The sequence below is a fragment of the Chiloscyllium punctatum genome, chromosome 6, assembly GCF_047496795.1.
Source record: "Chiloscyllium punctatum isolate Juve2018m chromosome 6, sChiPun1.3, whole genome shotgun sequence".
Classification (NCBI taxonomy): Eukaryota; Metazoa; Chordata; class Chondrichthyes; order Orectolobiformes; family Hemiscylliidae; genus Chiloscyllium; species Chiloscyllium punctatum.
Genome location: NC_092744.1, coordinates 77308370 through 77335256, shown reverse-complemented (window position 1 = coordinate 77335256; position 26887 = coordinate 77308370). Strand labels below are relative to the sequence as shown.

General features: G+C 40.6%; 2 protein-coding genes across 6 annotated transcripts in view; one reads left to right on the top strand and one right to left on the bottom strand.

Annotated features, from left to right (window-relative positions):
• The first annotated feature begins 405 nt into the window (after window positions 1-405).
• On the top strand, window positions 406-26887 carry cox18 (cytochrome c oxidase assembly factor COX18). 5 transcript variants are annotated; one of them, XM_072573043.1, is made up of 9 exons: window positions 406-467; window positions 3207-3307; window positions 7341-7461; window positions 8066-8537; window positions 15353-15453; window positions 17813-17979; window positions 20633-20751; window positions 23072-23179; window positions 25863-26887. In XM_072573043.1, the coding sequence occupies exons 4-9, from the start codon at window positions 8076-8078 to the stop codon at window positions 26034-26036; spliced, it is 1131 nt and encodes a 376-aa protein (XP_072429144.1). In that variant the 5' UTR covers window positions 406-467; window positions 3207-3307; window positions 7341-7461; window positions 8066-8075; the 3' UTR covers window positions 26037-26887. The 5 variants fall into 5 exon arrangements, with proteins under 5 accessions (XP_072429144.1, XP_072429147.1, XP_072429145.1 ...); XM_072573044.1 differs by lacking the exon at window positions 406-467 and adding an exon at window positions 593-611; XM_072573046.1 differs by lacking the exon at window positions 8066-8537 and having other exon boundaries at window positions 15349-15453; window positions 17809-17979.
• Window positions 23173-26887, bottom strand: part of LOC140479111 (allantoinase, mitochondrial) — a 41456-nt gene continuing 37741 nt past the window's right edge. Inside the window, exon 12 of the transcript XR_011960941.1 lies at window positions 23173-23279. The gene's annotated coding sequence lies outside the window, so the exon portion shown is untranslated. The remainder of the gene's footprint in view (window positions 23280-26887) is intronic.

Genomic DNA, 26887 nt, shown 5'->3' with positions numbered 1-26887 from the left:
TGCTCTGGTTTCCTCCCACAGTCCAAAGGTGTGCAGGTTAGGTGAATTGGCCATGCTAAATTGCCTGTAGTGTTAGGTGTAGGGGAATGGGTCTGGGTGGGTTGCTCTTTGGAGGGTCGCTGTACACTGTAAATTAATTGAATTCCCCCATTATCTTTGAATTTAATCCCACATGACCTTGGAAATTCATTTAATCCCCCATTACCCGAGAAATTAATTTTCCTCCAATTATTCTGACCTTCAGTCATTGCCCCCATGTATTTGTTTAACCCCACAGACCTACAGTAACCCTCCCAGCTCTGTACATTGCCCACTTGTCCTTCAGTCACCCCGCCCCTCCTGATAACCCCGCCCACCCTCTCTCACTGGGGTTCAGCGTGCACGCTTCGACGTCACGTCGTGGTTGCGTCATCACGTCAGGCGCGCAGAGAGGGGGGCGGAGCGGGTTTCTCCGGAGCGTGCTGGCGGTGAGTGTGTGGAAGGTGGACTGGCTCGGATCGGGCTGGGCCTTGGTCACATGGGCCGGGCCGGCACCGAGATGTGGAGGGTAGCACTGGTTGTGGTTGAACGGTGTGCTCCCAGGAGCCCCTCGCCCCTCGCCCCTATTGACCGTGGGTTGTGCTCTGTAGGGGGTGGTACTAGTCTAAGGCCCACAATTCAAAGGGACACTGCCTCTGCCTCTGCCTGACTTTCACCGTCTCCCCCGCCGTAATCACGGATCTCCTTTTGTCAGGGGGCCTGCCATTGCAGTAGTTATCTACCCACCTTACCCTGGAGCTCACGTCCCCCCAAATCTGGCAACAACCTTTCCCAAGCCTTTTATCTGAAACCATTCTTCCTGACTCTCACTGCTAAGTTAATTAAAACCTAAAGTTTGTGCTGCTGAGGGTCGGGCTGGCATCTAATACCAATGCGTCGGGTGACATTATCCGTTTTATTCTGTGTTTGACTTGGTTAGGTGCATTAGTCAGGGGTAAACGTGGGGGAATTGGTCTTGGTGGGTTACTCTTTGCAGGGTCAGTGTAGATTTGTTGGGCCGAAGGGCCTGTTTTCACACTGCAGTGATTCTAGTATGCTCCTTCTAAGCTGCAAATCAGTGATTGTGGGAAAAGGGGCAGGCCTTTAACCTCCTTTAATGTGCAACAGTTTAAATCATGGATGCTGTGGACCTCAGTTTATACTGAACTCAGCAGTGATCATTTCAATTAATCTACTGTCTTTACATTCTTTTACAGAAGTGAGTTTCAGTAGAGTCATAGAGATGTATGGCACGGAAACAGACCCTGAGGTCCAACTCATCCATGCTGACCAGATATCCTGAATTAATCCAGTCCCATTTGCCAGCACTTGGCCTATATCCCTCTAAACCGTTACTATTCATATACCCTTCCAGATGTGTTTTAAATATTGTAATTGTACCAGCCCCCATGACTACTTTGGTGGCTCATTCCATACATGAAACACCCTTTGTGTGAAAAAGTTGCACCTTAGGTCCCTTTTAAATCTTTCCTCTCTCAGCCTAAATCTATGCCCTCTAATTCTAGATTTCCTCACCTCAGGGAAAGACCCCTCATGATTTTATAAATCTCTATAAGGTCTTCTCTCAGCCTCTGATGCTCCAGAGAAGCTATTTTGGCTTCTCCCTGTAACCCTCCAACTCTAGCAACATCCTTGTAAATCTTTTTTGAACCTTTTTATCTGAAACCATTTTTCCTGATTTCACTCCTAAACAATTAAATTGTAAACTTTATGCTTCTGTAGTTTGGGCTGATACTTAATAACTATATGTTGGATGACATTATCCATTTTATTCTAAGTTTGACTTGAAAGCTGCAACCAGTGCTTAGATTGATATAAATACAAGGTCCATCTATTTTGCCTTGTCATCCTTAACACATTCTGAAGCAAAATGAGTCTGGACACAATTTTGCTGCTCAAAAGCAGTTACTTTAGCTCCAGTGAAAATGGGAAAGTATCTGTTATGGGTAATAGTGACCTTATGTCAGAATTGGGAAAGATGAAACATTGAATCTTTTTTTTTGCCTGCATTCCACGAAAGCAGAGTCACAGGTAGATAGGATAGTGAAGAAGGCGCTTGGTATGCTTTCCTGTATTGGTCAGAGCATTGAGCGTAGGAGTTGGAATCATGTGGCTGTACAGGACATTGGTTCGGCCACTTTTGAATTATTGTTGCAATTCTGGGAAGGATGTTGTGAAACTTGAAAGGGTTCATAAAGGGTTTACAAGGATGTTGCCAGGGTTGATCTATAAGGAGAGGCTGAATAGGCTGGGACTATCTTTCCTGGAGCGTCGGAGGCTGAGGGGTGACCTTATAGAGGTTTATAAAATCATGAGGGTCATGGATAGGGTAAATAGACAAGATCTTTCCCCTGGGGTGGTGGAGTCCACAACTAGAACACAGATTTAGGGTGAGAGGAGCAAGCTTTAAAAAAAAAGGGACCTAAGGGGCAACTTTTTCCACACGAAGGGTGGTGCGTGTATGGAATGAGCTGCCAGAGGAAGTGGTGGAGGCTGATACTAATAAAACATATAAAAGGTATTGGATGGGTATATGAATAGGAAGAGTTTAGAGGGATATGGGCTAAGTACTGGTTAATGGTGCTAATTAGTTTAGTAATCCGGCGTGGACAAATTGGACCGAAGGGTGTTACCATGCTGCACGTCTCTATGACTCTATGCTCCCTGGGCTGATATGTTTCTCTAGCATTTTTTGTGTGTATTTCAGGTTTCTAGCATCTGTAATTCTTTACTTTTTTATTTTATGTAGTCCAGGTTCGGTATTAGTATGTGTGATTTAACTGAAAACTAGAAAATATTTATCACTCAGTGCAAAGTGTAATTTTTCTTTTGAACCCACTTGCAGAGGCAGAAATAGTATGTGACTGCATTTGTACTACTTTCAGACTATATGTGTGAAATGATGTAATAATTTTTCCCATTAACAGTGATTGCTCTTACACAAAATATGACAGCAAGATCAGAGATTGTGTAAAGCTTTATTGATGCTGGTTTAAAGAAAAAAATTGGGTGATTGCTGAAGGCTTGTCCTTTTGGTTGCACTCAGATCTTTGACCTCAACACGGTAGAATAGTGTCCAGTACTCTGTTGAAAACTTTTATTGTGTAAAATTAGTGACACTTGCTGTGTGAAGATGTTACTAAACACTAACTTGTGCTAAAATGCAGGTCCTGGGAATCCTCAATTTTCACTTTGGACCCTATGAAGTCTCATGGTACCAGGCCACACACGGGCAAGAAAAGGTCCTGCTGGTAACCAACACCTTGAGGTAGGAATCTGTTCTTCTCCATGTACATAGATCCCTGGAAATTGCTACCCAAGTTGATGGAGTGTGTTAGCTTTTATTGATAGAGGGATTGAGTTTTGGAGCCACGAGGTCATGCTGCAGTTGTACGAAACTCTGGTGCGGCTGCACTTGGACTATTGTGTACAGTTCTGATCACCGCATTATAGGAAGGATGTGGAAACTTTGGAAAGGGTTCAGAGGAGATTTACCAGGACGTTGCCTTGTGTGGAGGGAAGGTCTTATGAGGAAAGGCTGAGGGACTTGAAGCTGTTTTCATTGGAGAGAAGGAGGTTGAGAGGTGACTTAATCGAGATAGATAAAATAATCAGAAGGTTAGATAGGGTGGACAGTGAGAGTCTTTTTCCTCGGATGGTGATGGCTACCGTAAGGGGACATAGCTATAAATTGAGGGGTGATAGATCTAGGACAGATGTCAGATGTAGTTTCTTTACTCACAGTAGTAGAGGCTGGAATGCAGTCCCAACAAGAGTAGCAGACCCGCCAGTTTTAAGGGCATTTAAATGGTAATTGAACAGACATATGGTGAAAATGGAATAGTGTAGGGCAGATAGGCTTCAGATTGGTTTCACAGGTCGACGCAACATTGGGACCTGAAGGGCCTCTGCTGCACTGTACTGTTCTATGTTGAAGACCATTTGTAGGACACATTGAAGGTGGTATCGACACAACATGCTGTTGAGGGTGAGCTTCAGTGTTCATTGCTAAGAGTGGCTTGGTAGCACCCAAGCTGGCCTAATCCTAAAGGACATAGCTCTGGGCTAGGTCTGCAGTAGTTGGAAGGGAACCAGCTAGGGTGAGGAACACACTTGACTTCATTCGTGCAGTCTGCTTTTAGCAGATATATCTGTATGTGCCCATTATCAGTAGTAGTGAGCACTGCACAGTCCAAATACCCCCATCCTGTTCCTCTGTCCAACACCATCATCTCTCCCCTCCGCTTCCCCCCCCACCTCGGCCAAGTCCTTACTTTAACACTAAACTAAGTATGAGCCCTGGTTCAATGAACAGTGCAGAAGGACAAGCTAGGACCGTTATCAGGTATACTTTATGATGTGGAGGTGCCAACGTTGGACTTGGGTGGACAATATCAGAAATCACACAACACCAGGTTTATTGGTCAACAGGTTTATTTGAAATGAGGAAGTGAGGACTGCAGATGTTGGAGAGTCAGTTGAAAAGTGTAGTGCTGGAAAAGCACAGCAGGTCAGGCAGATCCAAGGAGCAGGAGAGTTGACGTTTCGGGCAAAGCCTTTTACCACATTCCTGATGAAGGGCTTATGCCTGAAATGCCAACTCTCCTGCTCCTTGAATGCTGCCTGACCTGTTGTGCTTTTCCAGCACTACACTTTTCGACTCAGATTTATCTGAAATCACAAGCTTTCACAGCGTTTGTGATTTCAAATAACCCTATAGGACTATACTTGTTGTGTGATTTCTTACCAATCATACTTTAAAAAGAGATGTCAGCGTAGCTACTACACAGGATGACTTGCATGCCAAGCAGTGAGTAATAGGTGCACCTAAGGAGTGCCACAATAAGTGACAGTCCTGCCATATCCAGTCATAAGGACAGTGAAATGGCTCACTAGAGGAGAAGGTTCCCCGAATATCCCCATTCTTAATCATTGGAGAGCTCAGTACATCAGTGCAAAAGATTGATGTGTTTGCCTCCATCTTCATCCAGAAGGGCCAAGCAGGTTATCCATATTGGCTGCCTCCTGAGCATCACATGCTAGGGCTTCTACTCATTTGATTCTTTCTGCATGATATTGAAAAACTCTTGAAGGTACTGATATTACATAGGCTTTTGTCCCCAGCAACATTCTGGGAATTCTACTAAAGAATTATGCTCCTGAGCCATCTAAACAAGAGCCAAGTGGTTCCAATATGGTTACCACATTGGCAGCCCGTCAGTAAAGTGGAAGTTGCCCAGGTATATCCTGTCTGTGAAAAACAAGATAAATCCAAACCAGGCAATTACAGCCCCTTCAGTCTATTCTCGTTCATCAGTAAAGTGAAGAAAGTTGATGTTGACCGTGCTATCAAGCAGCACTAGCTCAACAGTGACCTGTTAACTGATGCTTAGTTGGTGTTCCAGCAGCACCACTCAGTTCATAATCTGATTCGTTCAAATCAGGTACCCAAGTAATTATAGACCAGTGAGCCTTCCTTCTGTTGTAGGTAAGGTTTTGGAAAGGATTATAAGAGGTAAGATTTCTAATCATCTAGCAAGCAACAATTTGATTTCAGATAGTCAACATGATTTCGTCAAGGGCAGGTTGTGTCTCACAAACCTCATGAGTCTTTTGAGAAGGTGACCAAGCATTTGGATGAGGGCAGGGCAGTTGACGTGGTATACACGGACTTCAGTAAAGCCTTTGATAAGGTTCCACATGGTAGGCTGTTGGAAAAAATGCAGAGGCATGGAATTGAGGGTGATTTAGCAGTTTGGATTAGAAACTGACTTTCTGAAAGAAGGCAGCAAGTGGTGGTTGATGGAAATATTCAGCCTGGAGTCCGGTTACTAGTGGTGTACCACAAGGATCTGTTTTGGGACAACTGCGTTTTGTCATTTTTATAAATAACTTAGATGCAAGCATAGGTGGATGGATTAGTAAATTTGCAGACGATACTAAAGTCGGTGGAGGGGTGGACAGTTTGGAAGAATGTTACAGGGGGATTTGGATAAACTGCAGAATTGGGCTGAGAGGTGGCAAATGGAGTTCAATGCAGCCAAATGTGAGGGGATGCACTTTGGGAAGAATAACAGGAAGGCAGAGTACTGGGTCAATGGAAAGATTCTTGGTCGTGTGGACGTGCAGAGGGTTGGAGTCCATGTACATAGATCCCTGAAAATTGCCACCCAGGTTGATAGTGCTGTTAAGAAGGCATACGGTGTGTTAAGTTTCATTGGCAGAGGGATTAAATTCCAGAGCCGCAACATCATGCTGCAACTATACAAAATGCTAGTGCGGCCACACTTGGAATATTGTGTACAGTTCTGGTTGCCATATTTTGGGAAGGATGTGGAAGCATTGGAAAAGATGCAGAGGAGATTTACCAGGAGTTGCCTGGTCTGGAGGGAAGGTCTTGTAAGGAAAGGCTGAGAGACTTAGGTCTGTTCTCATTGGAAAGAAGACAGCTAAGAGGGGATTTGATAGAGACGTACAAGATGATCAGAGGATTCGATAGGGTAGACAGTGAAAGTCTTTTTCCTAGGATGATGACGTCAGCTTGTACGAGGGGGCATAACTACAAATTTAAGGGTGATAGATTTAAGACAGATGTCAGAGGCAGGTTCTTTACGCAGAGAGTGGTGAGGGCGTGGAATACCCTACCTGTTAATGTAGTCAACTCAACCACATTAGGGAGATTTAAGCGATTCTTAGATAAGCACATCTTCCATTTTCACTCCCTTCACCACCAACAAATAGTGGTAGCAGTTTATAAGTTCTGCAACAACTCAGCAAAGCTCCATAGATAGAATATTTCAAGCCCACAACTTCTCTCACCTATAAGGACAAGGACAGCAGACCCCCAGGAGCACCACCTCCAAGTTCCCCTCCACACTGCACACTGTCTTGACTTGGAACTTTATCCTCTGTCCCTCACTGTTGCTGGGTCAAAAATCCCAGAACTCCCTGGCAGCACTTTCAGTGCCATTTCAAGAAAGCAACTCACAATCACCTTCTAAAGTGTAATTAGGAATGGGATACAGATGATGACCTAGCTAATGACCCCCTCATCCTAATAACTAATTGCAAAAACACTGTACAAAGAAAGCCACCATGCTGGATTGTGCAGGCATTTGTAAATCAATAGTCATTCAGATGTGCAATGGGCAGTTGTTTTAGAAGTGTCAGGGCGTTTAAGAATCTCTTATCACCTCGATATAGAAGATCCAATGCCATGTTTCACTGAATTAGTGTTTAATATAAAGCAAATGTAAGTTGTAAATTAATAATCTAATGTATTGTTGTTGTTTTAATAATAGACACATTATGGTGCCTCACCTTTTTGAAATTTGTTCACTGGCCCCATGACTGAGAAAAAAGATTGAAATGTGGATCTTCACATGAAAAGGTTGGACACTCCGAAGAAGAGGAAACTTTATGGTAATTGATCTGGAAGCACGCGATAGGAAATTGTAATGGGAGTTTTTAAACTATAAAAACTATATCGTGTTTGCCAAATGTCCATTTTTACTTCTCCACTTTTAAGATATTTCTTAAAATATATCTGACCAAGCTTGCCTGTAGTAATGTGGTTGTCTTTGACTTGGTATCATGTTTTGTTACTGCTTATGTTTCTGTGATATGTTTTGAAGTCTTTTACATGAATGTATAAATGAATTGTTGACATTCTGGCCAGTATTTAATGGAGATATTGGGAATCGTGCACTAATTTTTGATTTAAAGACATCAGTTAGCAGTATTGCTAGAAGCATATCCACAGGCCTCCCTGCTTCAGACTTAGCAGGGGCAAAGGTAGGAGGGTGGCAGGATCACACTAGCCTCTCACTTGATTAAATGCCCCTCTGCCCCACCAAGCCCATCACTGGGAATAACATGAAATCCCATCTGTCATTGATTGGTATATGTTTAGAAATGCATGTCTTCACATAGTTGTTCCTTGACCAAGCTGCTGAGTGTAAAATTGAAGTATGCGCCACCATCCAAACAAAAAAAGTGTAACCTTTCTTTGGTTCTATCTTTTCAGGTTCCCCAAAATGTTGTGGTACCAGTCCTTGAAACTGGTGAAAACATTGGCATTGACGCATGGTGGCATGTGTGTGTGGATGCGATGTGCATGGGAGAGAGCTCGAGGATTGTCTTATTCAGCTGCTAATGGTATCATTGGAAAAGACCAAAGAATAGGCTGTAACAGGCAATTCTCCTCATTGTCAAAATCATTTGAGGGTAATGGTGTGTTTCAAAGTCCCATAGTTTCTCACAGAAGGACACTGTCATTATCTTCATGTGTGCCTGCATCAGCAGTTTCAACTCCTCAACCTGGCTGGTACGAAAGCTTTGCAGACTCGGTAGCTGTTCAACTAACACAGGACCTCCTGACTAATGTGCAGCAGGTCACAGGACTACCATGGTGGGCAAGCATAATTTGTACCACACTGGCATTGCGATCAACTGTGACGTTCCCACTAGCTGTTTACCAGATGTACATTATTGCCAAGGTGAGTGGGGAAAACATCATTCCTTCTCAGTCAGGCATCATTGGTAACTTCAAAACTAATTGATCTTGATATTGTACTTGGCACTGGATGATTGCGTACAGAGATCCAGTGGATGAGTAAATAAATACTGCTAGGCTTAACTGTAACCTTGTGCTTCAGAATTCATCCATTCACAAAGTAAAATCCCTAGTTTTCTTTCCTTACAATCTCATTCATGAAGGAGCTAACTGTTTTATTAAAGTAGCCGTTATCCTCATGAATGATGTTGTAACATCCTGCCACTATAAATAGATAAAAACCAAAAGAACTGTACACGTAAATCGTAAATGAAAAGAGAAATTGCTGGAAAAGCTCAGCAGGCTGACAGCATCAGTGAGAAAAATGAGAGTTAACATTTTGGGTTGAGTGGCCAAAATGTTGCCTGACGATCTGGCATGTACTGTATGTGACTTTCTGACCATTTAAATAATGTCTGCAGTGCAAACCTGCATTTTCAATGTGAACTCCTTGCAGATGAAGCACCCACCTGCACTCTTTTGTTGAAAAACAACTTTTTAATGTTAAATTGAGGCAGTGGTATCTGAATTTCTCCTAATCTGAGCTTCACTTTCCATTAGAGTAGACCAATGGCATTTAGCTATATATAAACTCCTTGATTTTTTTTTCACTCCAAGCATTGAGCTACTAAAACTACTTATAGAAGTCTTACCATTCCCATATCATGCATTAATTTCCCTGATGTTAATCTACCTTGTGGATTTAGTCATGTCTACCAGCCAGCATCCAGTGTTAACCAACTTTTCCTATTGTAATTTTAAAAAAATTGGTCTACCTCACTCAATTAACAATTATTGCTGATGACAGCCTTGAGTTGGTTGGCCATCTTGAGCTAGTGCAGTCTGTATGGTGTCAGTACATTCAGTGCTGATAGGGCAGGAATTCTAGGATTTTGCGCAGTGATGATTAAAGAATAGTGATATCCTCCTGACGAGGAAATATACGTGATTAGGGAGGGACCTTCAAGTGATGATGGGCCTAAAGCCAAACCATTTTCTAGGTGCTGATGTCGTGGGTTTGAAAGGTATTATCATGAAGAACATTAACAAGTTGCTACAAATTTAACATAAGACAATAACTACATTATCAGTGACAGGATTAATTGTGCTTTGTCCTGGATGATGTGAGCTTGAACGTTGCTGGAACTGGACTCATCAAGGCAAATAACGCAAATTCATCACACTCCTGACTTGCACCTCCCAGATGAAGAAGATTTTACTGAGTAGGGAGATGAACCATTTGCCATAGAATTGATATTTCTCCTGCACACACTGGGATAAGATGTCTGCACAGTCAACATCATTGCTGTGTCTTTGAACTGCAAGTCAGTGATCACTGATCCCTGTGATCATAGTGTGGATAATCCGGTGTTTGTTCTTGATTTCTGTTCTCTTAATGATAACAGAAGTGTCATCCACGTATCTGATCCAGAGTTTGGGTTGGATTTGTGGGAGGGCTGCTTGTTCCAGTCTTTGCATCACTGCTTCTGCTGTGAGCCCAGTGATGGGTAAGCCCATAGGTGTTCTGTTTGATTGATTGATTGTGAATGTGAAATGTGTCGTCAAGCACAGGTCTAGTAATTTGAATATGGGCTCCTTGTTGATAGATTTGCCATAGTGTTGTCTGTTCTGCCTGTCCAGGAGGTTGGCAACTGTCTGGCTGGCTAGAGTTTTGTCAATTGAAGTGAACAGTGCTAATACATCAAATGAGAGCATTACATCATCCTTGTCCATGTTTATGTTCTTGATGTTGTCAAGGAATTCCTTTGATGAATGGAGTGTTTGAATAAGTTAAATCAGTATTATATCCACTCTATCTGAATGCACGTTGCTTTTACGATCAGGAAGGCTAACTGATGGTACACACAGAACTAAATGGGCACGATATAATTGCCATTGTAGAGATATGCCATTCAGAATTGAATGTTTAAGGCTATTTGACAGTTAGAAAGGGAATGGAAATGGGGTTGAACTAAAAATGGATTAATCAAGAATATTAGTGAGAGACAATACTGCATCTAAAGAACAAGATGTAGAATTTGTTTAGGTGGAGTTAAGAAACTGCAAGAGGCATCATAGCATGGTAGGAATAGTTTATAGACCACCAGTATGAGTAATAATGTAGGGCAAATGCCTGGGAGCCGATCATCGCGTGTCCCAGAGCATTGAAAGATGTGGCTAATAAAAACAAAAGTTGATGTATTGCCAATTATTTTTCAAAATTCCATAGATTCTGAGATGGTGCCTACAGATTGGCAGAATGTAAATGTAACCCGCTGATTAAGAAAATAGAGAAAGAAATGTGGAATTACAGATTAATCTGACATTGGTGGTAGGGAAAATACTGGAATTGATTATAAAGGACCTGATAGCGGGACAGTTCAAAAATAATCGAAAATAATGATATGATTAGGCAGAGCCAGAATGGATTGTTGATGATCATTTTTGGCAAACCTGCTGACGGAATTTGGAGGATATTACTAGAGAATGGATAGGGTGTACTAATTGGATCTGGTGTATTTTCAGAAGGCTTTCAAATGTACCAACACAGAAGGTTAATAAGTAAGTATAAATGGCAAAAGTGAGGACTGCAGATGCAGGAAATCAGAGTCTAGATTAGAGTGGTGCTGGAAAAGCACAGCAGGTCAGGCAGCATCCGAAGAGCAGGAAAATCGACGTTTCAGGCAAAAGCCCTCCATCAGGAATGAAGACAAGGAACCTCTGGGGTGGGGAGATAAATGGGAGGGGTTTGGGGATGGAGAGAAGGTGGCCAAGAGTACAGTAGGTGGATAGAAGTGGGATGAAGGTGATAGGTCAGAGAGGAGGGTGGAGCGGCTAGGTGGGAATGAAGATTGACAGGTAGGACAGAATAAGTATAAATGGGCCATTGTCACTAGGGCTGGGTAGTAAATGCTGGCCAACCATTGACACCGACATCCATGAGAGAATAAACAATAATTGTCTGTTTGGTAGGCTGTGACCGGTGGTGTCTCTCAAGGGCCAGTGCTGGAGCCCCAGTTACTCGTTATCTATATCAATGATTTGGAAGTGGGAACCAAATGTAACATTTCCAAGTTTGTGAATGATGCAACTAGGTCAGAATGAGCTTTTGGTAGAAGATATAAAGGAGTTTAAAGAGGATTTGGGCAGGCTGAATGTGCATGCATGTACATGATAGATGAATTTAATGTGGATTATACACTTAACTGTTAAGAGATTGGGAAGTGTTGGTATCCAAAGGGACATAGATGCTTTGTTTGTAAGTCACTGAAAGTTAACATGAAGATGCAGCAAGCGATTAGAATGGTAAAGGATATTTGCCTTTATTGGAATAAGATTTGAGTACCAAAATAAAAATGTCTTGCAACAATTGCTTAGACACTTTGTGAGACTGTACCTGGAGTAGTGTGTGCAATTTTGGACAGTGCAGTGGAGGTTCACCAGTCTCATTATTGGGATGAGATGAGGTTGAGATGACTAGAGCTGCACACTCAGGCATTTAGAAGAGGTGATCTCTGTGAAGCTTACAATATTTTTAGAGTTCACCAGGGTGGATATAGAAAAGCTGTTTTCCCTGATTGGGGTTTCTAATACCAGGAGACAGGTTCACAGATTAAGGGGCAGGCTAGTTAAGGCTGAGGTTAAAGTGGAACTTCCTTACTTGAACATTGTTGAATCTTTTGAATTCTCTACTCTGTAGGGCTGAGAAAGTTGAGTCATTGAATAAATTCAATACTGAGATTGGTAGGTTACTGGATACCAATGACATCAAGTGAAATGGGGATGGTACAGGGAAATGGCTTTGCGATAAATGATTACCATGATCTAAAATGGAAGAGGGGCTGAGAGGCTGAATGACCTGTTCTTTCTCCTGTTTTTCTCTGACTAACAAGCAGAGGAAGTTGAAATCTCTTTAGTTGGAGAATGGTCCATACTGATGAGGTACAATTGTTACTTGCCGTTCACCAGTGTGGTCCAGATCTTTGGTAATGGGTATAATGGAGTTGCTTGATTCCCTTATTTTGTGTAGGTGTGTGATGGTTTTGGGTTACACTGATACATCCTTCAGGCATTTAAACAAAACAATGCTTAAAAATGCAAACTGTAAATCAGCCAACCTCAAGCGGAATGTTCATGAGAAGTAGAGACGTTTTGGGGTTCAGTTGTCTCACCCTAGAGTCAAGTATCTTATCTGTGTCATCTTTCCTCCGGTTAAACATTGAGAAAGCTGAAGCTCTTGCCTCAGACCATGCCATAAATTCTGTAACAAGTGCCACTCGTTTCTTCTGGCTGAACCAGACTGAAAGTAGCCTCTGCATACTATTTGACCTCCCATTAAGTTCCAGTTCCCAGGGCTTTCCGTCACATACTACCTGGTACCTCAGTAACATCTGTCATCTCCAGACTAGCCTCAAGCCTTTCCTGTCACTCTTTATCCATGCTTTTACCATTCTCAGATCCGTTGTTTCATTATTGTCCTGGATAAGCTTCTATATCCTGTAGATTTCAACTCGTCCAAATTTCTGTTGCCTATAGCCTACCTTACCCAAGATTTCTGTTTTTCCATTCCACTCACTTAGTGATTCCTAGTACCCAGAAGTACCTTCAATTTAAAATTCTCATTCTCTTTCTGTTCAAGTTACTTGTAATCTGAGTAGCCTTTAGCTTTGCACTCTATTTCCTCAAACTCATCCTGTAATTCATCCCTTTAGTTCATCCTCCTTCCCTTTATCCTACTATTAGTGGCTATACTTTCAGCTGCTGAGGACCCAGCACCATTTTGGAATTGTCTATTCCTGTAATGGGAAATAATTGAATAACTCGACTAAGTCCCCCAGTCTGTGGTGTTCTGCATCCAGCACTGACCCCAGGCAAGCAGTCTCTTAACTTAGATTGGTCAAGAGAGATGGTGGAGAAGGAGAGCTTGTGTCATTAACGTTGGAATGACAGCTGACAACATGTTTGAGAATGTTCTTACAAATAGACAATGTGGAGGATATAGTGGCTAGTCAAAACGTAGGCAACTGGGAATTCAAGAAGTGGTGCCAGGAGAGAAAATGTTGCTGGAGATGCTTTTTGTTATTGTATGTTTGGTTATAACTTAAACTCAAATCCCAATATTTATTTGCTTAAGACATTAACCATTAAGACAACAGATGACAGTCTGGTGAGGTAACTCAAGAAACTTTACCTCCATTGGAACATACTACTTATCATGGCAGGGCAGCAGTTTTCTGTTTGTATGACAGTTTTTGCTTTCCAATACAGCTTAGGTCACAGGGTTGACACTTGATCTCAGTTGTCTCCGACATCTCTGGGGTCTTCTGTTTCCAAATAAATGGCAGGTTCTTCTAACTTCAGTCTCAAACATGGTGTATGTCTTAGTACTTGAAAGCTGCTGCTTATTAACCCATTCTCTCAACCTACAGCACGATCAATTATCTGCATTCTGTGTTTTCAAGATGAGGCGAGGCTCATTTAAGGTGTCCGTGATCAATTTCTAATTGGCTCTTAGTGGCTGTATACATTAAATGATATCAGATAGCCATGTGCTGTCATCTTTATTATGGTCTGTTGGATTTATTTTTATGACTAGATAAGAGGCTATTTTATGATATCTTCTTTCTCTGTTTGTTTAGGGTAGGGAGATAAATTCTCTAAGGCCCATATGATTGCTATTCCTGAGCTTATCATTTCAATTTTAACCTAACTGATAGAAGCCCCACATCAGAGGCCAGCTGCTTGGTACTATTTTTTTCTTGCTACAATTGTGGGTACTTGGAATGAATTTATTTTTTAAGTCAAAGGATGTCATGTAAGAATTGCTTGTAACTTCAAACCATATGATAGTAATACAGAAGATGACAATTTTATTATGGACAAATAATTGTAATGTGTATGAAGAATAAAGTACCACTGAGTTACTCATGTATATTTAGTCAACATAATCTTGATTAATAAAATCCTAAAGGATGATAAAGATACAGACTTAAATACACATTGTTACAAAGTAACTCTAATAATTAGTTAAATCTAACGGCTCCTTTGCTGAGACAGTGCGAATGAAAACAAAGCCTGTATAGAGCACAACTGTTATTGTGCTCTCCCAGCGTTCCCCCGTCCCCCCCAGTATTTGAACCTAGATAATAGAAATATTGAAAATATTTAGATTTGGCAGCATCTGTGAAGGGACAAACGTTTTATCAAAAACATCAAAAGTTAGATTAGTCATTGCTGTAGGTTAAATTGGTGATGGCGAGAAAAAAGCAAAGGGAAAGTCTACAACGTGGTAAAGGACAGAGATGTCAAACATCAAAAGAGTTGATGAACAAGTCAGACTAAAATAAAGGTCATAACCTAAATTATTAACTATTTCCCTTGACCTCCTGAATATTTTTATTATTTTCTGCTTTTATTCCAGGCTTCCATCTTCTGTGTAATTGAGTCATTGCAGATAGTTTAAATTGTGGAGTTGTGCCAAATAGTTCTGATGCTGTCCTCCATGATCAGAAGCAGCAACGTATGCTCCAGACCGTCAGAGCCTAAGTATATGAAAGCCAGTTGTTGTAGTCCTCAGTGTGATCTTAGTGAGTGCTATTATTTGGAAATAAGTCAAAATACTTCTTGGGCTATATCTGCAAAATGGGGAAACAAATCTCTGTGTTAAAGGCATGAAGTCAAATGGGTGAACCTACTAATTGGAAAGACACTTGCTTTTGTTATGTGGTTTCTAAACATAGTTTCATTCTCATTAGTTAGGTTGAAAATTTACAGCCAGAGATTGCAGAATTAGCCAAGCGACTGCGTTATGAAGTGTCTGTGCGTGCAAAGCAAGTTGGATGGTCTGAAAAGGTGGCTCGGTATGTGTAATTATTTTCCTTTCAAAAGCATGACAAGTTATGTCCCATACAGGTCAATCTCATGTATACGTCAACCCTTATTTTTAGTGAAAAATCTTGTATTTTCCATATACCATGTATAAGTTGACCCTAATATATTGCATTAAATTTCATTCATTCATTCATTCATTCATACTGATAACTGTATTCATTGCTCTTTGTTTACTATATCGCACCGCTATTCATTCATTCATAACTCAACTTGCCGCACTTGGTTTACTACAGCACGATTTCATTCATTCCAACCGGGACTAAGTCTATCGGTACTTATCGCACTTTGTTCTCTACAGCCAAAAGTTAATATCGTTAAAAAGTTAATTATTTTAATTGTGCCATTATATCTGAATAAAAATGAGAATATATTAGCTGCATACCGGTATATTTGTAATTCTTTGACAAATGTGTTAATGTTGCTGTGGTTCGTAACATACAAGAGTAAATGGAAGGGAAACAAAAGAATTTAGCGGGAAAGTTAAACATGCTTACACATTCAAAATTTAATTAATGTTTTAGTTTAAGTGTGCCAGTTATACCAGTCCGTGATGATGTAGTGATTTTGTAGAATTTCAATGAATCTTTGACATTTTAAATTTTCGTTCGGTCTCTTGCTTTTACCTTTGCAGTAGTTCATTGTTTTGTTTTGACTTTACCTGGGACTAATTGTGCGATCAAATCAATTTTTATTAATAATACGGTATTTCAAACTGCTGCATGAATTTTCAGCCCTTAAAACTTGTGTCCATGTATTAGTCAACCCCCTACTTGCAGTTTAAAAAAAATCTTTAAAACTCCACCCATACATGTGTAAATGCGATAGCTGGTTTAGATTATTTTTGTACCTTCAGAACAAACTGAGTTTCAAGGAAAGAGTAAGAAATTAGTGTGATGTTTATTTTTGTTGTGTGAAACCAAAGTAAGGGGACAAGACACTTCAACACAGAATTTGGGAGAAATTCCACATGTCTGACAGAATCTGTGGAGAAAATTAGAGTTACTGTTTTGAGTCTGGTGGCCACTCAACTTGTGCATCTCAACGTCAGCACATAGGGTTGGCATAAGAACATTTTGTTTTTGCTAAAGAGGAACAATTGAGGAACATGTGTTGAATGGGAAAATAGTAAAAGAAGGGGTCTCTGGGTTGCTTTGTGCCCAAGTGTCCTGCAATATTGCCTTTTTAAAAAATGTAGTAGTGAGCTTGTGTGAGGGGGAAACCTGGATTGAACTTTTTCAGAGATAAATGCCTTGTACAGACGTTGGAAACTTGTCTGGAACAGCTCAGCGAGGAAAGGTCGCACATTCTCTTATGTTGTAAATACTGACTTCAATGTTTTACAACCTTAAAATAGGGCTACAGTTAATTTGAAATTTTGATTCACTATCACAATACTTCTCTTTAGAAAGAAGATTCAAAGGCAAATCTGTCACCATTCAATTAGAAACAGTGTACCAATAATTGAGCCCCACAATTTCTTGAAACAATCACAAATGGGTAACTACCAATTGAACCACCAAGATGATCAATTATCTGGCAGACTGATATTCAGGACAGGAGTTGTTCACACGGGGTTTCATCATTGACAGGAAATTAATTCAATTCATTGGAAAAGTTTTGTTTTAACAAGTGACAAAAGGCTTACTAAATTACTACCATACAATTTTTAAAACTGCGCACACGCTCTCTCATTTACAAATGGTTTAACACAAATATAGATGGAAAAATACAGGCTAGAAAAGCAACTTATGTAGATCAAAATCCAGCGCCTAAGGACAGTTATTTCTCAGATTTATTTGATCTTTAGTTGTTCTTGGAGAGGAATTGAGCATTACAAGGGCAATCTCATGGAGTTGGATAATGGCGATGTACTCAAAGAGGATAGTGTAGTCAGTGATGTTAAATGTGTTGGAGAGTTTAAGGAATGGTATTGCAACATGACTCCAATAACTTGGAAGTTTAGGTTTGAATTAAAGAATGTGTAAAGTTTGATCAACAGAAATACTAAAATTCACTGAATAAGTAGTCTAGTCTACACATCGTAAGAGCAACTAGTTTACATGCTTGTCATCATAGATTTAATTTCAGATCGTCCAACAACCAAGTCGGAAAATCTGTAATTTGCGTAACTGATATATGTTGGTAAAATGTGAACCTTATATTATTTCACACAAAACTTTTATCTAATCTTCATGGCATTGCAATAGTAAACTACAAATGATAAGTTTCCTGTGCTACACTGAGATAAAACATGCAAGCACACCAGTTTAAGTAGACCTTTATTCATTTGTGATGGCTTACTCGGTTATTTTGTCTCTGTGGAGTCAGTTTTCACTTCAGGAAGAATCTTCACAGGATCATCTCTGAGCTATACGTACGTGACAACTGTCATCCTTTTAAAGCCAGTCTATTGATCTGGATCCAGTTGCCACTGTGGATTTTCATCTCTATTGCCTTGCGGAATTTGAGTCTCTCAGCCTCTGATACTGCATCAGGTATTTTACATTACACCTACTTTGGTTTATTCAATTTATTCAAGCCAGTTCCTAGCAGCCTCTGAAAAGTACAGGAGAATGTCATTGGTTGATGGATGCTTCAGCTCTTTAAAATTAAAGAGAAACTGATGAAACCAGAATCTGACAGTCTTAGAAGAAAATAGCACACAGCTAAAGTCTGAAAATGCTGACTTAAGGTTGATCATTAATTCTCATTTCACAGGTATGAGCTTGATATTTTCCTGGCTCCCATCTTACTGCTAATTTCCACCAATTGACCTTGACACCTATCAATATTTGATTAAACTGTACCGTGAACTGGAATCCATAAACAGCTGTTCTGGTTTATAATGCCCATTGTAATCTTGCATGTGGTGTGAATTATGCTCTTTTGTATTTACGAGAAGATGAACTGAAAGTGCATTATCAAAATGAAACACATTTGTAAACAAAGAGCCTTTTTATTGAATCTGAATTTATTTGTGTTAAGAATATTTTTGAGAAAGTAACTAGCAGTGAACAAAAACAGTTAACCAGTGGATGTATATTTGGGTTTTTGGATTGGTGCTGCCTGAAAGATAACCACTTGTGAAGGTTGCTGATAATATATTAGCATGAATAGAGTTTGTTTAAAGGATAGAAAAGAGAAAGTAAAAATAAACAAGTAGCACTGCTGCTGGTGAAATGCCACAGAGATTGGGGCCTGCGGTTTTCTCAACATATGTTAACAGTTTAAGATGAAGAGAGTGGGTTTAATATATCCAAGTTTGCTGGTGAATCAAAAGAGGAATGTAAGTTGTGAAGAGGCAAAATCTGCCAAGGAATGTTAAATGATTGGGCAAAGAGGTGGCAGCTTGATTATGATGTGGGGAAAGGCATGGAAGAATTGAAACAGTAATGTTTTTAAATGGTGATTAACTTATTAAATAAAAACAAAGTGCTGTATTAATTAGGAGGAACAACATTTGGAGAAAGAACGTGTAGATATTTAAAGTTGAATGTGACTCTTAAATTATTCAATGTTTTTTTACGAAACCCATTTAGTTAATGCTATATGCTGCTGCAATGCAAATTAGTAATGCAAATTGTATTTCACCTCTTATTATAGACTCATAATCATACAGCACGGAAATAGACCTTTCAGTCAAACTGATCTGGATGAACTAGATGCCTCAATCTGACGTCGTCCCATTTGCCAGCATTTGGCCCATATCCCTTTAATCTCTCGTTCATGTATCCACCCAGATGCCTTTTAAATGTTGTAATTGTACCCACCTCCACCACTCCCTCTGCCAGCTCATTTCATACGTGCACCAGCCTCTGCATGAAGAAGTCCCCTCAGTTCGTTCTTTAAATTTTTCTTCTCTCACCTAAAACCTATGTGCTCTGGTTTTGGACAAACACATCGAGTTAGACCCCACCTACCACCCCCTGAGCAAAGGAACAGGAAGTAACTTCACCACAGGAAATGACATCACCAATCCAAAGAAACCCAAACATATAAATAGAAAGCAGGAATTTTCAGTATTGCTTCGCCTGAGGCTCACTGAAGATATCACCTAGTAAGGTAACAAAACGTCTGGAAATCAACCTTGCAGCTCAGCAAGCAAACCTACATCCAAAACCTCAACCTGAGCTACAAATCTTATCAAAACTTGCAAGGGAAAAAAAGACCTTAGCTATGGATCCTATCCATGCCCCCAGTGATTTTATAAACCTCTACAAGGCCATTCCTCAGCCTATGCTCCAGGAGACGAAAGGCCCAGCCTATTCAGCCTTTCCCTCTAGCTCAACCCTCCAGTCCTAACAACACACTTTGTAAATCTTTTCTGCTCCCTCTCAAGTTTAATAACAGCCTTCCTGTAGAAGGGCAGCCAGAATTGAATGCACTGTTCAAAAAGTGGCCTTACCAATGTCCTATACAGCTGCAATATGACATCCCAACTCATACTCAAATGTTCTGACCAATGAAGGCAAGCGTGCCAAATGCTGCCCTCACCCAGCTGTCTACTTGTGACTCCCCTTTTATTGTAGAAGGATTAGATGATGCACTAGGGAGATGTGTGCATTGGGAGGAGGTGGTGCAGGGAGGAGAAAGAAGCTTGTAGTGCCAGTAGTGTGGAAGGTAAAAGAGGGAGTGGCATCGCAGAGGGAAGTGTGGAAGAGAGGTGAAAGGGAAGCGTGGGGAGGATGGAGGACTGCAGAAGGGGAACGCAGACAGGTGCTAGGGCAAGAAAGGCACCGTAGAGGGGAAGACTGAGACATAGCACAGGTGGGGATGGGCAGTAGAGACACGCAAGAGGGTAAGAGAGAGTGTGTTCGGAGGGATGGGATTGTTTGGGAAGAGTCTGGGAGTGCTGAGAGAAGCAGACTGGAAGAAAAATGAAGTGAGTAGAGCAAGCTGAATGAAAGTGAGTTTATCTGTCTGCTTAGTTCCTCAGTACGTTCATTTTTTTTAATCATAATTTTCCTTGCCTCATTGACTCTTTGAAATTAGGAAGCTGATAGAGACCTGCATCAGCACGAAGATAACAATTGGAGCATTGCTCAGGATAGTGACTAAGGTGTTGTGATTGGGTGAATGAGCTGTCGAGCAATTATTATGAAAATTGATGGGATGTCGCGATAATTAATTGTTCCATCTCTGCTGCAGCCCCTGCTGTTCAGGCTCTAGCAATGGGAGGAGTACTCTGGTTTCCGGACCTTACTTTGCCAGATTCTACCTGGATACTGCCCATCTCATTAGGACTTGTAAACCTTTTAATAGTCGAGGTAAGGAAATCATCTTGAAAACTCCTGCTGTTTGTGGTGAGAATGTTTTCGCTTACTTGATTACCCATTTTAAATAGTAACTTTGTTATGACCAATTTACGAAGGAAGAGTGAAGGTCAAGTATTATGTGCTACAGTGCAGCAGATTGTGGCACATTATCTTGTAACCCACAGCAGTGTTATGCTTTGAACCAGTGCTACTCTCTGGAATATTGCACCATGAAATGATGTGTGATCATTTATTGGTCATATATTTGCCAAATGGATGTCAAGCACTTTGTCTAAGAAAAAGAAAGTGAAGGAGTAGTTCTGTTTTAGTGAGGCTTTTAAATAGTACTTTGGCTGAGAGCAAGAGAAAAGAGAAAGAACTGTGCATCATCTTGACTCTGTCCACACCCGATAGCCAAAAGAGCTGTGAATTAAATGCCACATGTTGTGGTAAATAGTCTTAAGGGGCGCATTATGTAATCTATTACTGGCATTGACATCTACTCCATTGGCAGAGGAGCACCATTGCAGATACCAAGACATTTTACATCTTTTGGGCGACACGGTGGTTCAGTGGTTAGCACTGCTGCCTCACAGCACCAGGGACACGAGTTCACTTCCCGCCTCGGGCAACTGCCTGTGTGGAGTTTGCACATTCTCCCTGTGTCTGCTTGGGTTTCCCCCGGGTGCTCTGGTTTCCTCCAGAGATGTCCAAAGATGTGCAGGTTAAATGAATTGGCCAAGCTAAATTGCCCATAGTGTTAAGTGAAGAGGTAAATGTAGGGGAATGGGTCTGGTGGATTGCTCTTCGGAGGGTCGGTGTGGACTTGCTGGGTCGAAGGCCCTGTTTCCACACTGTAAGGAATCTAACCTAATCAAAATGTTGGTGTAGCTTGAATTTTCCCTGTGTAATGCAGCATTTACAAGAAATAACTTCTGCAAATAGTGTGCCTTTTCACCAATTGTTGTAATACTGAGGGCAGTGAATGATGTTTTATTCTGGAAGCAGTGCAGCTTCTACAGTGATAGGGTGTCTTCACATCTATATGTACTCCTGGATGCTAAATGATATTCTTATTGAATAAATTAAGTTAAAGACATTGTTTTGGGTACTTGTATAGATTGATTTGTTTGACTTAAACCTCAGAATTTATCTTCCAATCACAAGGTCAAAAATAATAATTCTGGAGGATTCATAGAGTAAATGAGAAACTGTTGTCCACAAACCAAAGTTTCAATACTGAGATGACAGTTAAGATAATTGACAGATGAACTAAAGTGAACATAAGAATTCTTTTCATACTGCAGTTTATGATCGAGAATATGTTGCTAGAAAAGGTGACTGCATATAGTTCCTAATTATTTCCAGCTTGACAAGAAATAATTAGATAGTTTCCCTGCTGGTCATGACTAAAGATTGTGATTAATTAAGATTTGGAGATGCCGGTGTTGGACTGAAGTGTACAAAGTTAAAAATCACGCAACACCAGGTTATAGTCCAACAGGTTTAATTGGAAGCACACTAGCTCAGTGTGTGACCTTACACAGATAGTGAGTATTATGGACTGTCTGTCGCTCACTGAATTTTGCTGGATTTATAATTCTTTTTAACTGTGTTTTCATAAGTGTACTGAATATGTAGACTTCGTTACATGTCCTACCTGAGGTAAACCTCCACCTAACTGCCTGACATCATGCAACTCACTAGCTGCTAGTTGAAAGGGAGGAAACAGGTACAGCAGTAACTTGCAAAGGGAATTAAATATGGACTTGAAGGAATTGTTTGCAGGGTCTATGGAGTAAGAGTAGGGGAGCGAAACTAATTTGTTAACTCTTTCAAAGTTCTGGCATAAACATTATGGGCTAAAAGGCCTCCATCAAGAGAATATTGTTCTGACCTTGTTTCATTATCTGAATGTACAGAAGTAGATCTTTAGATCCTGGATCAGATTGGTTTTCCGTTGATATTGCTAATGGCAATGCCAGATTATCGAGGACTTCTCTAGTTTCAAAATATTGTGGAAAGAGGGTTCCAGGCACATTTTTCTGCTGACTTGTGAAATTGAATGAATTTTCAGATAGTAACATGATGGCCTCAGAATTATTTCTGTTAGCTTGGACATATGGCCCTGACAACCTGCTTGCTTTATTGTTGCAATGCAAAGATTATTCTTGCTAGTATTTTACTGTCTGTAATCTGACATTGTTTAAAAAATTGAAACGTCAAAATGACTTGATAAAGAAACTAAATCTCACTTCTGTAATTGTAATATCCGATCTGATTTCTGCTCTAATACCTATAAAATTATTGTTGTTGCGCTATTCAAATGTAGATTTTTGCTCTCCGAAGAATCGAATTGTCGAAATTTCAGAAATACGCCACTTACGTGATCCGTGGAATCTCTGTGCTCATGGTCCCGATTGCTGCAACTGTGCCCTCAGTAAGTGTTTGCTGGCTCCGTGACTGTGGAAGTTAGGTATTTGATTTAAACTGTTTGTTGGAAAAAGGCAAAGCTTTTTTTTGTCTTGCCTTCATCAGGGCTAGTCACAGAAAAAAAAAAGGAAAAGCAGGTTTTAGTCGATGAAAGGTGCTGACTTGGTGGCAGTTGACTCATAGATGGAGCCTGAGCCATTTAATCACCATGTAAGTTTGATGCTGAATTAGGCACATTAAAATTGTCCTCTGGAATAATGGCTACCCTAAAGGCCTGTTTCCACACTGTAGGGAATCTAATCAAATCTAATCCAATCATTTCTTGACATATATTCACTCAAATTCATGAAGAAACTGAAGACTGTTACCTTTTGGTTTGCAAAGTATCCAGTCTATCTCGGATTAGGTATCTCAAAAAATTTGAGCAACAGTTTCACACTGCAGTTATGCAACAGGACCATGAATGATGTTCACCATTAACAAAATGTAGTTGTCAGGCTACATGTGCAAGTAGTATGGTATATGAATTTCAAAGAGAAAGTGAGGACTGCAGATGCTGGAAATCCAGAGCTGAAAATGTGTTGCTGGAAAAACGCAGCAGGTCAGACAGCATCCAAGGAGCAGGAGAATCGATGTTTCAGGCATGAGCCCTTCAGGATATGAATTTCAAAGCCAGTATGAGTATGTAGTCTGTATGTCTCGAGGACTAATGGATTGTATCAAACACCATATACTTGGTTGTTTGCAACAAATAAGGTGCTGACCATACCCAACCAGCCCAATATTGTAAATCCCAACGCAGTGCCCAACAGTAGATGTGATTCTGCGATTGGTCAGTGTTTGCTAAATAATTCTGAGTGTGATAAGAATTATACTGACAACTAGTATAGGATTGTCAGTGTGATGCACTTGTGTGTGCTGGAAGTTACTTATATAAGGAGACAGGACCATGGCAATGCCTGTACCAATTTCAGTCCAGTTGTCAATCAATCAGCACTTTGCTCTCAGAGTTTTTCCCTTTTGGTATTTCTTGTAAATTGTTCTAAAATGCAAGGCAAAAAGCTTTGGCAGGCTTTTTCTTTCAGTAATACTTGAGTTCTGATTCGCCAAATAACTGCAGATTTAGTCATCCTGTTTTGCCTTGCTGCTGCTGCTGCTAGAAAGCGATTTTATTTAAAATAATATCTGCAGCAGCATTGCCATTTTGAAAAGTTGCTACTTGCAATGTAATGTCTCAGGACTTGTCCCCTTATCAACTATCAAACAAAAGGCATTAAGTGCCCAGGAGAAATGAACAATCTTATAGTTCAAATACCAGGGATTCAGTCCATCAATTTGCGTCACTTTTTCCTCGTGTGAACCACCTATAACCCACTCCCAATGTCGAGTAATAATATTCCTCAATATTCCTGAACACTGCACATGTAGGACCTCATGTCCAGGTTTTCTACTTCTGAAATTTGGAAGCAAAGGCTGTAATCATTGTTACAGTACAATAATATTTGAGAGTATTATTTCTGGAATATTAATGGGTGAAGAATTCCTCATCTACTTATTACTTGTATGTTTTCTTGCCACTATATTGCAGTGCCATATTGAAGGCATTAAGTCCATGTTGGCACAATGGCTCAATGATTAGCACTGCTGCCTCTCAGTGCCAGGAACCCAGGTTCAATTCCAGCTTCGGGCAACTGTCTGTGTGGAGTTTGCGCATTCTCCCCGTGTCTGCGTGGGTTGCCTCCAGGTGCTCTGGTTTCCTCCCACAGTCCAAAGATGTGCAGTTTGGGTGGATTGGCCATGCTGAATTGCCCATAGTGTTCAGGGGATTAGTCAGGGGAAATATAGAGTAATGGGGAGGGGTATAGGTCTGGGAGTGTTATTCTTCAAAGGGTTGGTGTGGACTTGGGCCAAATGGCCTGTTTCCATACTGTAGGGATTCTATGATTTTATGAAATCCCTACTGAGGTAAGATTGGGCAAATATCCATGTCTGACAAGTAATCCGTTTCCATATGTGACAGTGAACAAGTTGGCTGAATATTTGCCAGTGCAGATTTGTATTACAAACACTGTCCAGCAGTGCATAATGATTGCAAGGAAACCTAGCTGACTTCATCCTGCCTGTTATTCTGTTCTGAAAACTATTTGGGCTGTTGCAACCAATTAAACCACTCTGTGATCCTGTATGCTAGTACTTAACAAGCATGTTCCTCCTGTGATGCAATTTTGAAATGTGAAAATGGTTATCACCCCTCAGTGAGCATGTGAGAGTAAGAGCATGTTGGAGCAGGAGTATGTCTGTCACAACTCAGTTAGAGCTCTCGTATGAATGCTGCTTGGATCTGGTGACCCCAAAATATTAGTTTGTGACCCCATTGTGGCCCCAGTGCCTACTTTGGACCCTGGGCCTAAGAAGAATCACTCTTTCTGTAAATTGTTGGAACCTCATGAGTATGTTTGCTTATTATGAAGCTGATCTATGACAACTTCTACTTTGTGCCATTAGTGGTCTCATTGGGGAAGTGTCCCACTTATGTCCTTAAACTTAGTGTAACTCTTTCAATTTCCTCCGAGAACTATGGTTTAATAGTATAATTCCTTCTCCATTAAACTTAAGGGATTACACATTTGTGCTGTCATCTTGGAATGCCTCTTTCACTTGCTCATACCTTCTTTTGTCTTCTCTTGCAGTCTATGGCTCTCTATTGGTTGACTTCTAGCTGTGTGGGTCTTGGGCAGAATTTGCTGCTACGCTCCCCGGGCCTTCGTACTGCCTGCCGGATTCCCAAGATGAAGTCTGATTCTGACACTCCTTTTAGAGACTTGTCAGCGGGACTTATTGCAAAATATTTTCCTAGGAAGTGATGAACAATCCTTTTGTGTGTGTAAAATTCATGCTGTGACTTGATGGGCCACAACATTGTCCCACATTTCAACTTTCAAAAAGAGTCAGTCAAATGTGTGCAACAGATGTGTAAGTCATATTAAAAATTATACATCTGCTGGGCATTGTGAGGAGCTTCAATGGTTGCGCATGATTCATTTTGATTTTCTACCTTACCAGATTATAGAGATGAAAAGGACCCAGAATATTGGTACTTGCACACTGTTACAATTCTCTACAGCAAATTGGTGAGACTGGCGTAATGTTAATGCCACTAGATATGTAAACCAGAGGCCTAGGCTAATGTTTTGGGGCAATGAGTTCATATCCTACTGTGGGATTTAAATTATTGATTTAAATTAACCAAATTTGAAATTGAAAACTCATCATGGTTAAGATGACCATCAGTTATTATAAAAGCCCATCTGGTTCACTCAAGTCCTTTAGGGGAAAATCTACCAACCATATCTGGAGTCATATGTGACTGCAGACCTTCAGCAATGTAGTTGGCTCTGAACCTGCTCTCTGAAAAAGTGTGATAAGCCAATAAATCCATGGGTAGAGGACAGTAAATGTTGAGCTTGTCAGCAATGTTTACATTCCTTGAAAGAATAAAAAAGCTGGTGGAACCTCCTCATCACTTGCAGCCTTTTTGCAGATGACATATTTTAATAATTTGGTCCTACTCTCCTTCCTCTCTCTTTTCTATTGTGCTGCTTCAGGTCATCATTGTGCTGCTGTATTGGCTTTGTTGATTTAAATTTTTAACCCTGTTAGAATTATAATTTGTTTTTGTAGTGAAATCTCAAGTAAAATATATTTTTTAATTTTA

Excerpts from the sequence above, each read along its gene's own strand:
- cox18 (XM_072573043.1), top strand. The coding sequence starts at position 8,076 with ATGTTGTGGTACCAGTCCTTGAAACTGGTGAAAACATTGGCATTGACG. Across the intron at positions 15,454-17,812 it reads TGGTCTGAAAAGGTGGCTCG|TTTTCACTTCAGGAAGAATC; the intron begins GTATGTGTAATT and ends CTGTGGAGTCAG. Across the intron at positions 17,980-20,632 it reads AGCCTCTGATACTGCATCAG|CCCCTGCTGTTCAGGCTCTA; the intron begins GTATTTTACATT and ends TCTCTGCTGCAG.